Source organism: Eucalyptus grandis, chromosome 9 (assembly GCF_016545825.1).
Source record: "Eucalyptus grandis isolate ANBG69807.140 chromosome 9, ASM1654582v1, whole genome shotgun sequence".
Lineage (NCBI taxonomy): Eukaryota > Viridiplantae > Streptophyta > Magnoliopsida > Myrtales > Myrtaceae > Eucalyptus > Eucalyptus grandis.
In genome coordinates this window covers 24,099,531-24,111,663 of record NC_052620.1, presented here as the reverse complement: position 1 = coordinate 24,111,663, position 12,133 = coordinate 24,099,531, and the positions used below count along the sequence as shown (strand labels likewise).

The following is a 12,133-nucleotide window of genomic DNA, read 5'->3' as shown; positions in this document are numbered from 1 at the left end:
CACATGCTTAGTAATAACATATCAAAATTTGAAAACAAACGGACAAGATATAGGTGGTGAAATGAATTTCCTTCTGTAGGTACCAAACCTGAAAGTTACTGCAGAATTTCGAAAGAAACAGAAAACTAGTACTCTCTTTACACAACGAATCTGACCTAGTGTCATTCATGAAGTTTCTTCCTTTATGTCTCATCTATAACATACCAAAATTTCATAATTTTCTGAGTTCATTTAGGGGTTATTCCGAATTTATTACAAAAACTGCGCATTGTGATGTTTGAGCTATTGTTGTTCTAAATTTGCTCAATTTGTCTCAAAGGTGAATGCATCTTAAATTGCTAGTGACATGATGATACTGGCATTGGCATATTATGTAATATTGAGATCTGATGAAGGATTCTTCGGACATCTTGTCATTGCATTTGAAAGTATTTTTTTGAAATTAAGATGTTAATTGTTGCCGTTGGACCCTCGAGTCAATGATGCCCTAGGAGTCGGAATGCCCAAAGGATCGAATGAGTCGATGCCCGGTGGCTCTAAGTGGCTGAATGCCGGAGGTTTTTCCTTGGGAGCTTCGGGATGCTCGATTGTTTGCTAGTCAGTACGTAAATCCGGAGGGTCGGGGTAACCATTCTCATGGTGAGCCTCGGAGGTATTCCTCGTGATGCCAGGTGGGGTACGAGATGCCTAGAGTATGATACGCTTCGGATGCCTGGTGGCCCTAGGTGGCTGAATGCTGGAGGCTTTCGTGATGCCAGGGTGGATGCGAAATCCCAGGAGGACGCAAATATTGGTCCTCTAGGGGGATATAATTGTTTGAATGATTAAATCTGATGATTATATTAAGTGTGAGTGTGGTCTGGTTATGAGACTAAATTGTATGGTATGGAATGGGACATATGTCATTACAATTTGGCCTTATGATTGGGACTTGTGTAAATGGACATGTTATATTTTGATCCTTTGAAATTGTAATTGCCATTGCATTGAAGAATTTCATGATTTTGATGCATGCTTATACTTTGACTGCCTGCTTTTGTTTATCTTGCATGAATCTGGATATTGATGGTACTACATGATATAGCTTAATGAATCTTTTACTGCTGAGTGGTTGTACTCACCCTGTTTGGGGACTAACATTTCAGATTAAAAGATGCCTCTGCTACCTGTCACTCGCTATACTTTTTACGATGTCCCAGTTGACGTTAAGTGCATGTGTTCAGAGCACACTCATGTTGAGATTCGAGGATTGGTCATCCGAGTATGGGTTATAGTCATGTATGACGCCAATTTACCTGATGGCCCCGTAGTTTAGGAGTTTTTGTCGGTGCACATTCATTGTGATGGGATCATGCTAGGAATGTTGCCGCCGCTGCCAGCCGATGGACCAGGCTGGGTGTGATCGCGTGTGACAGGTAATAGATGAAGCTTTTGTACATGATTGTTTGGAAAGAAAGGAAAGAGGGAGTCGGTTATCTTTTGAGTGTGTAGTCGGGTATAGAAAAACCACGGCAAATTTTGGTGTACCGACCGATGATGTCTATCAAGCTTATGTGAATAAAAATGTTCGGCTTTATCTTATAAAAATGTTTTAGTTGGTGTGCATCGTTTTCAATTATGGAATAGGAAGATATTGAATATGCTTCCACTATATGAACTGCGCAGGCACCGATAAAAAAAAATTGATATAACCCCCCAGGATTTATGGACTTATCAAATTTTTATGGTATCAGAGTAATAGATTTTAAGGTAAAGATAAAGGACATGATATGTGGCGACCCTAACAGATCGGGGGCCGTTTCGAGGGTGCTACACATGGAAAATATTTTCCCTAAGAAATTCATTTTCCATGAAACAAACACTGGAAAATTCGGAACACATTTTCCCAAAAATTATTTTCCGTTAAACGAACGGAGCCTAGTCTTGTTTGTTGAATGTCCACAAAAATATTCCGTAACCTATTGTCCCATTTGTCACTGTTGGTGTAGCCAATGAGCTTAGCATGCCATAATCTATAGTTCCCAATGAGTATCTTAAAATTCTCTTGACAGCTCCTTAGTGAATTTGACTTGGACTCTTCATGAATCATGATAGTAGATAGTTGCATATATGATGTTCGGTTGTGTAGCAGTGACATATAATAGATTGCCAATCAGATTTTTGAAGAGGGAGCCGTCAACTTTTTCTACTCCATCTTCCTTTAGTAGCTTCTCGTCCGTCACAAGCAGTGTTGCAACTATTTCACAATAGTTCATCTTGAATTTCTTCAAGAGGTTCTCAGTATATTTCTTTTGCAAGATAAATACTCCTTCATTTTGGTCAATCTTGATGCCCAAGAAGTAGTGCATCAAGCCCAATTTCATCATCTCAGATGTCTTCATTATTTCTTCTTTGAACTCTTGCACCATCTTCTCATTATTCCATATATATATATAAGAGATCGTCAACATATAGACAAACGGTGAGAGTGTCAGACTCACCTTGGGTCTTGATATAGGGCATTGGCTTGCTCATGCTCCTTGTGAAGTACTCATCAATTCTAGCTATACCACGCTCGTAATGCTTGCATTGATGTATCAATATCAATGAATATTGATTGGCTTCCTATTACATGATTGATACGCCCACTTCCAATGCCCCACCTGTCAGAAGTTGGCAAAGTCTCTCTCCTCTCTCTCTTCACGGTCTCCCTCCCTCCCTCTCAACGCAACAATGGTGCTTTGGTCTCTCTCCTTCTTGACTCACAATTTGCCCTTGGAAAGAGTCTTGGGTGACTATCTGTCAGCGGTGGTCGGCCCCTCCTGATCAATAATGGAGCCCATGGTGAAATCACGGTGGATTTGGAATGGCAAAATCACAAGCTCTGCCATCACCCTCCAAGCGCCACACCAAGATTGCTATCGTCGAGGTCAGCGACGTCGGCATGGCCATCGCCAGACCATCCTCACCGACAAGTTGGGCCTCATCGACACCACGCTTGACTAGCTTCACGATGAGATGCTCGACCTCGGGCACATTGTCACCTTCCTCCCCTGCGCCAAGATCTCAGTCTCCGTCAACTACTTCATTGTTAGCTGGTCGACCGAGGCTAAGATCTTTGTTAAGGCAAGTTCAACTTCCATAAACACGAGAAGGTATTCAGTGGTTAGCAACTACCACGTCATCGGCTGACCAGGCGTATATGCTCCACTGAAAAAGCAACATCTGTCTGGTGACCTGGAATATGTAGGAATTGAAAAATTAAAACCGAAGGGGCTCGGACGCTCTTTTCTCTCTCCTCTGGCAAGCCACTGACACAAGAAATAATAAATGCATTGTCCCCGCTCAAAACCTTCTTTCTCATCTTTTCAATTTTTCAAGGGTTGTATTCACTGGCACTTTATCTTCCCCCATTTCTCTTTCTCTCTCTCTCATCTTTTCAATTTTTCAAGCTGTGGCTTCGTCACCAGCTCTCTCTCTCTCTCTCTCCCTCCTCTTTTAAGAGAAAATGTTTGTTGGTTTCTCACCAATCAACAAGAAGATGCCATTTTTCTTCATCCATCTTCTCCAGAAAATCGAACGTTTTAGCGATTTCTGTTAACGCAGCACAAGCAACAGGTGTGACCTCGGATGATTAGCGCCCGGAGAGTGGGAGATTATTCGCAGTCTTCAAAAAGAATTTGGTTGGAAGCTTTAGGTTGCTGACTTGAGCTGTCAAAGCCGGCATTCCTAGGATCGCGGTCGTAGCATGCGGAGGAGAAGCAGGCCTCTTTGGGCTCCCCTCAACGTCAGAGAGCGTCACCCGCTGAGCGAGACCCTTGGACATGGAAGGCTCGGAGGCGAGTCTCCTGGAGAAGCTGGTGCTGTACGCGGCCAGCGCGGCGCTCAGCTGCGTCGTCATATTCACCTCGACCAGAACCAGGGGCCTCCAAGATGGCCCTCGAGCACAAGAAGGAAATCGCCAAGCACCGTTTCTTAACAGGTATTAGCTACATACATGAATATAAAGGAGACAAACCCAGGCTAGTCCACCAATCAATATCGGTCGAGAAAGTTCTCATCGATCAGTAGAATAACCCACAACTTTCGGACTCGGGTCTACACAACCTCCTCGCAAACTATGTGGTCCTCACCATGCTCAAGGCTAGCGCTGCCATGGGCTCCCTCGCCTCGGAGTACACAAGCACCGACTACTTCAGTGAGAAGAGTGACATGTAATGCCTCTGGTGTTCTGGTGCTCCAGATCCTATCGGGGAAGCATGTGATCACTCTAGCAATCTGGCACGGAGTGGAAGCATGTTATTTCGAGGAATTCGTCGATGAGGACCTTGAGGGGAACTTCTCCAAGGCCAAGGCGACCTAGCTCGCTTTCTTTTGCTTAATTTAAAGAGCCTGTGTTGTAAATGATTATGTTGTTAAGCGACGGATGAATCGGCTGTTTCTGACTTAATACTATGAACCCGAAACTTCTTTCAACAATGTGTTTGGTGAACTGCTATTTGCTTTAGCGAAATTGAATGTTTTAAGTTCCTGGTCTCGAATGTGCAAACATGTCATCTTTCTCAATAGTTTCTTTCCCTTCTCACGCTTTGAGGGCCAAAGAGAGGCAAAACTCTACAGAAAACATAGCTTGTGTATAGAAAAGAAATAACAACAAATGTAGATTTTCATTACACAATTTAGTGAATCTCTGTTTACATTTGCAAAATTTTTTAGGAGTTTGTTTGGATGGCCAAATCTAGATCCAGCAAAAATTCTTGGTCCTCTGTTTCTCTGGCAAATCCAAAAAAGCAAACGCATCATGTCCTCAAGCTTCAATTTGTCTCCTCAGCAGCGAGATGATCTTAAAAACATGCTATTCACGATGCAGTCGTCTACTATGCAGCACTTGCCGCCACCGCCACTGCCGGCTTTAGCACCTTTTGCAATCCTAATCACCATAAGACCCTCCCCTATCAGCAAAAAGTGAGCTCTCAATCCACTCCACAACGTGCACTCGTGAAGGGCATTGTACCCCACAATGATCCCTCCATCGCCTTCTCGCGCCACCTCGAACGCCCTGCGCGAGTGGTTGCCTCTACAGTCTAGGAGCATGAATTCCGTGACCAAACCACTTGGCGATTTCCTTCTTGTGCTCGAGGGCTTTCTTAGAGGCCCCTGGTTCGAGTCAAGGTGACGGAGCCCGGCGAATATGACGATGCAACCGAGCACTGCGCTGGCCGTGTACAGCACCAACTTCTCCAGGAAACTCACCTCCGAGCCTTCCATGTCCGAGGGTCTCACTTGGCGGGTGACGCTCTCCGACGTTAAGGGGAGCCCGAAGAGGCTTGCTTCTCCTTCGCATGTTGCGTCTGCGATCCCAAGAATGCCGGCTTTGACAGCTCAAGTCAGCAACCTAAAGCTTCCAACCAAATTCTTTTTGAAGACTGCGAATAATCTCCCACTCTCCGGGTGCTGATCATCCGAGGTTACACTTGTTGCTTGATCTGCGTTAACAGAAATCGCTACAACGTTCGATTTTCTGGAGAAGATGGACGAAGAAAAATGTCGTCTTCTTGTTGATCGGTGAGAAACCAGCAAACATTTTCTCTGAAAACAGGAGGGAGAGAGAGAGAGAGAGAGAGAGAGAGAGAGAGAGAGAGAGCTGGTAATGAAGTCATAGCTTGAAAAATTGAAAAGATGAGAGAGAAAGTTTTGAGCGGGGACAATGCATTTATTATTTCTTGTGTCAGTGGCTCGCCAGAGGAGAGAGAAAAGAGCGTTCGAGCCCATTCGGTTTTAATTTTTCAATTCCTACATATTCCAGATCACCGGATAGATGTCGCTTTTTCAGTGGAGCATATACGCCAGGTTAGCCGATGACGTTGTAATTGCTAATCACTGAATATTTTCTCCATAAACTAGGGGTGTGCATGGTCCGAGCGGGCGGTTCCCGGACTAAAATTGGGAACCACCCGCTAAGGACCGGTTCCGAAAAATTGGAACCAGGATCCACCCGAGAACCGGACCACCGGTCCGGTTCCTAGGTGGATCTATGGATCCGGTCTCACTAACAACGAGATGAAAATTTTAAGCTAAGGAAAACCCAACATCAAAAGAGATGACATAATTGATCTCAATTCTCAATTGCATAGCAAGCATCATCAAAGCAAGCCAAAAAGTTTCAGCTCCCTAGTTAAACATCTTCGATGAATGATTTAGCAACAGGTTTTCCAAAGCGTAAATGAGAATATCAAACTTACATTGTCTGATGGACATTATAACCAGACCGATCCAAAGTCAGGAGGATAATATACAACTAACGGCAAGAGATGCAAAAGAATGGCAAAAGTGAATCTTACAAGTGAAGTGATCATCTTTCCTCTCACTCAACACTTCAAGTATCATGTTGGCAAGACTAGGACTCTCATAAGAAGAGATCTTTAAGTAGGGAAACAGAAGTGCATCGACAACTTATCCGATGTCATGGAAGCCGGACAAGCTTGTTGACAGCAGAATCTAAAGCATCAACATTCCTCCTCAGAATTTTTCTGAAGTAATGTCAATGAAAACACAAATAATAGCACAAACCTTTAATTCAACTGGGGAGAAAAAAAAACGAAACTATGTGGCTTTTACTTTCCAACGAATGGGCGTCGCTCGTTTGTAAGAAGTAAAATGATGTTTTTCGATAAATTTCTAAGTTCACAGGACAAAAATGTGTTCAGGACAAACACTGCAGCAACAATAAAGACTTTTTCCCTCTAGTCAAGGATACAATTGTGTCGCTAGATTTTCCATGCCCTTCATTTCTTCATTTAATCTGCAATAACAAGAATCCAAGCCAAAGAGAGGAGCAGAGGTGGCGGAGGAGCAGCGGCAGTGGAGGAGCAACGGCGGCAGTGGTGACGCTCGGGGAGGAATCGAAGACAAAGAGACTGGGGGTGGACAACAAAGGCAGAGGAGCAGCGGCTGTGGCGAGTGGCAACCGGCGTGAGGGGGCGAACAGCTGCGGAGGACGAGCAGCGGCGGCGGCGTCGACGCTTGGGGAGGAATCGAAGAGGAAGAGACTGAGCGAGGGGGCGGACACCGGGCTACCAGAGACAAAGCAGCAGTGGCGTGTGGCCGGAGGCAAAAACCAGTGGTTGAGGGCGTAGACGAGTGCAAGAGGCACTCATTTCCTTTTTGCTTAAACTAATCACCCACGAATCAGGAGAAAAATCTGCTCAGACCGAACCTCGAACAAGTTGGAGATCGCTCACCAATGGACAACAACGAGGGGGCAAACAGCAGAGGTGGAGGAGCAGCGGCTATGGCGGGTGGCGACCAGCTCGAGGGGGTGGACAGCGGTGGAGGAGGAGCGGCGGCGGCGGCATCGACGCAAAGGGAGAAATCGAAGACGAAGAGAAGAGAGAGAGAGAGAGAGAGAGAGAGAGAGAGAGAGATCGAAGATGATGAAACCACAGAGGAAGAGACGAGACGCGAACTTAGGGTTTCTTTCTTTTAGTTTTTTTTTTTTAATATTAAAAAGTGCCGGTCTGGTTTGGGTGGGCAGGCGGGTGGATCCGCCCACAGAACTAGGAACCGGACTGGTTCCCACCGGTTCCCAAAAATTGGAACCGGGGTCCGGTTCCCTCGAGAACCGCCGGTTCCGGGCAGTTCCAGTCCGGTTCCGGGCGGTTCCCGGGTATTTTGCACACCCCTACCATAAACACCGAGATCTCGGCCTCTATTTGTGAAGGGAAGAGATGGAGTAGAGAGAACAAGGAAGAAAGAGGGAGGAACTCAAGTGAGAGAGATTTGTGAAAATTTTAAAATGTGAGCTCAAAGGACACGTGTTAATCAGCGAATGATTTATTTTATTGTTGAGTTATCATCACTAGTGCACCCAATATTTTAGCTTGGGTAGAGGCCTATAAATATGTGCATGTGACATCTCTTTGACCAAATCTACCCATGCTGAAGAGTCGCTCTCTGCTTCTCAAGAAATGTGATAAGGATTAATTAATCATTAAATTTTAATTCATTTAAAATGATCATTGAATTTTTTGTAAATATTTAATTTAATTCCTTTAAATATTTATCAAAAGTTCATGGATCAATTTGAATTACTTAAAAGTCTACGAATAGAATACACATTGGGCCAAAATTCATGAGTCATTAGTGTTATTTTCTCAATGGTATATAATTTCCTCCCGAATAAGTGCTCTATTAGTTAGCATCTTTCTTGTCCGCTTAATTAATTCTTATCTTGCGCCTAATCAAATTAGAGTTATTATCGGCTACTTTCAACAATTTTTAAATAACTTCGAGGGACCGCATCACTCATAGTTAGATCACCTGATTACTTCTCTCGATGAGTTATGACGGTCCTTTGTTTTACCCTAACTAGATAACTAAAAACAAAAAAGTCATATTTCTTGAGGCTGTAATTGAAACTGTAAATCATGACCCAAAAAAAAAAAAAAAAAAAAAAAAAACCGTTAAGTGTTGTCAAACTATATGCCCTATCCAATACAATGGCCGCAAGTTTCTCTTATCTCCATATGGGTCGAATTCTATTGTTCCGTGTCAATAAATATGATTCTTTTTTTCCACGTTGGTAAATTTCAAAAAAGTGTTGGTAAAAAAATTATCAATCACTTTTTTCTCTGGTAACTTATTTAACAACAGTTTTATCATATTACCAACTTTTTTTTTTTTTGGTAGATTACACATTATAATTTTCTGTACTAACTTACCAATGTATTTGGATAACTCACCTACGATTCAAATTTACTAACCCTTATGTGATATTACCAATGCAAATTAGAGTGATTTACTAATTTTGTCTTACTGTAACGACTAATTTTGGTAACTAACTTCCATTTGAGTTGCTAACCAATATTTGATTGCCTTTAAAATAATTTATGTACTAGTTAATTGAGTTATCAATTTTTTTTCTCGATTAGCAGTTCCTTACATTTACTCACTCTTTTTAGAGAAAATCAATTTAAGTGTGAGTCAACAAGTTTTCTCTCATTAAATTACCAACAAGTCACCAAAAAAGGTGTTGACACCTAAATTTTGACAACTTAGTTATTGCCTAAAAATTAGGGATTAATTTCTAAGCTCTAAAAAAAAAAGAAATTAAATAAATTAAATAAAAATTGCATCATAGCAAATAAAAGGAAAATAAGGGGAGGATCGATCTTATTTGATTATGAATAGAATGTGGAAATTTTGATTAGCCACTCTTGCTCCAGCGAATATTCAAGTCATAGTAAATGTAGAAGTAAATTCTCGGTCAAAGAAACCAGGTGAATAAAAAAAAACAAAGAGTTTGATAAAAGGGAAGGAATCGAAATATTCGAAGAAAAATCAAGCGTTTGTAAGATCACGCTTCAATTTACAGACCGTGAATTAAAGAAGCGGGAAAAGGAAGCCTGAAAATTGCAATAGAATAGGGTGTTTGGAACCACTATAAAAGGGACCGAATTTTGCGAAAAGAAAAAGAAAAACAAGACAGGTCCCTGTCGTTCGCGCTTTCCTCGCCGGTGCCGAGCCTCCGCCGCGCCTCAGTCGCTGTACGTCTTCGCGAGCACCGCCGCTCCCGGCCACCACCGCTCCGTGCCCGCCTGCTGACCCACGACGACCCGCCGTCGCAACGCCTCCGCCCCTTGAGCGACGCCCACGCCTCCTCGCCGACGCCGCGAGCACCTGTCACTGCTCGTCCCCGCGTCCGCCCTCGTCCCCACGCCTGCCGGTCTGCCAGCGCCCGACTCCTGCTGGTCCTCCCAACGCCTGCGGGTCCGCTCGCTCCGCCCCGCTCTGCCCGCACCACCACCGCTGCAACCCCGAGCGCCGACGACCGCGCGTCTCCCGCCGCCTGAGCCCCGCTCCGAACGCGCCTCTGCCTCCGCTGCTGCCTCCGAGCTTCGCCCGCTGTAACCGAGCTGCTCTCCGCCCGTCGCCGACGCCACCTGCCACTGCACCAGCAGCCCGCGCCACCTCTGCCCGCTCGCCGCTGCTGCTGCGCCTCTCTTCGCCCGGCGCTTCACCTCCGTCCGGCCGCCCTCAGCGACGCCTCCGCCGACGCTCGCCCGCTGCCGCGCCTGCAGCAGCGCCCGACGCCCTCGCCGCTCCGCCTTGACCGCCCACTGCAGAAGCCCGTCGCCGACGCACCGCCGCTCCACCAGCAACACCTCCGCCGCCTCGCTGCGGCCACCAGCAGCACCGTCGCCGCCGGCCAACCTTCGCCGGAGCTCCGAGCGTCGCTGCCATCGTTGCTCCAGCTGCCCAAGGCTCGCGTCACCGTCCCGACCCCGGCGCAAATCGTCGGTCGCAAAACCCGCGCACCGATTTTCTTTTTTAAAAAAAAAAAACAGTAAAGGTAGCTTACTTTTTATTTTATTTTTATCTTTTTTTTTTTATCAGGTTTAGTTACTATTATTTAAATTGGAACATGGGATGTCAATATTCATTTTATGAATATTTTAAGCATTATCCGTAGGGTTTTGCTCAAAATATAATTATTAATTTGATCCATTAGATATTGGATCATTTTTTCTTTAAATTATATTGATTTTTGGAGCATTTTGATAGTATTTTAACTTATTAAATCATTATAATTATTAATTTGATCCGTAGCTTTCATATCAAATTTTTAATTATTTTGAATTTTCTTATATATTGTGATGTTTAGGATTAAAGTAATCGTTAATTTAACCGGATAATGGTTTATTTTTTCGATTATTTTAATCATCATTTGATGACTATCTTGATTAGTTTAAATATAATATTTATTTGATAATTGCTTGTTTTGAAAAACACTAAAAAAAAATCAAAAAAATCAAAAAAATCAAAAAAATCAAAAAAATCAAAAATCAAATCTTGCATCGGAGTGTTGGTTTAGTAAATTAAGATTGCATTTTTTTAGGATTGCACTTTTAGATAATTTTGGAATAGATTAGGATTAATTATATATATATATATAGATAGATTTTTAAATAATGTTTGCACATTTTGATAATCTCATTTTTCTTTTAAAAAATAGTTTTCTAAGATAGGATAGGGTTTAAGTCAAATTAACCTCTAAAACATATTAGAAAATTATTCATTTTTAGATAGTTTAATAGTTTTTTTCTTTTATTACGAATTTTAATAAAAATTACAAAAATATTAGGTGCATGTCAATTAATTTGCATGTTAAGTTCATTTAATTAGAAATAGCTTGTTAATAAAATTAAGGTAGTTAAAGTGCATGTTTCAATTTTGAGATAAAAGAAAACCCAAAAAAAAAAAAATTGTTTGCTTTGTGCATTTAATTCTTTTAATGCAATTTTTTTGATTCATTAAGTGTTTAATAATGATTGAGTACCCATGTAATAGTAATTTAAGCTAAAACCAATCTAGACTACTTGCAAAGACATTTTTGAAAATAAAAAGAATGGTAACGAAAGGGTATTAGAGAAATCTAGTGTAACCAAGACACCGTATCCAAAGTCTCTGGTTCGTATGAGTAAAATGATTTTTCCGTTATTTTACTTAGGTGTCTAATTGACCTATCGTAAACAGATTAATGGCGATTTCTAGATAAAAGCGAATTAATATGGGCTTGGGAGAGCTCGAGTCTATTAATCGAACCCTCAGGTGGTCCAACCTGCTTCGAGGAGGTCATGACAAAAGGAATGTCCGATGAGCTGGAAATGTGATGAGATGTGATGTGGGTCGGCTGAATTTGAGGTTCATCATTTTGTTCAGGCTTTGGCAAATGAAATTTAGAGTTAGGACTCGGTTTATTTATTTATATATTTATTGAAAAATTTGGGACTTTGACATGGGATATAATATACACATGTTGGTTTTTTTTTTTTTTTGAAGGAACAGTGATGCTGTTGTTGGGCTTTATAGCCGAACCTTGCCTTTTATCATAGGACCTGTTGACACATGGAATTTTTGGTGACAAATCAAACTTTCATTTATTGTAAAAGTAAAAATAAATGATAAAAAAAAGGAATGAGGAAAAAAGGAAATAAATAAACAAATACATGATAAAATAAAATGCGAGACCAATTCGGATTCTTGAGTAAAATGGCCTATCTAGACCCTTTAATGTACCCATTCTCACGCGGCCCGGATCAGCTAACGGTCCAGGAACCTTAAAATTTCAGTCTATACTTAAACCAGGCTAAGT

At 42.4% G+C, this 12,133-nt stretch overlaps 1 protein-coding gene across 1 annotated transcript; it reads right to left on the bottom strand.

Moving 5' to 3' along the window:
• Window positions 1–9,515: 9,515 nt before the first annotated feature.
• LOC104420477 (glycine-rich protein 1-like) lies at window positions 9,516–12,061 on the bottom strand. The gene is made up of 2 exons (XM_010032317.2): window positions 12,058–12,061; window positions 9,516–10,303 (listed from the first exon to the last, which is right to left on the bottom strand). Exons 1-2 carry the CDS (start codon window positions 12,059–12,061, stop codon window positions 9,516–9,518), a joined length of 792 nt encoding a protein of 263 aa, XP_010030619.2.
• Window positions 12,062–12,133: the final 72 nt, after the last annotated feature.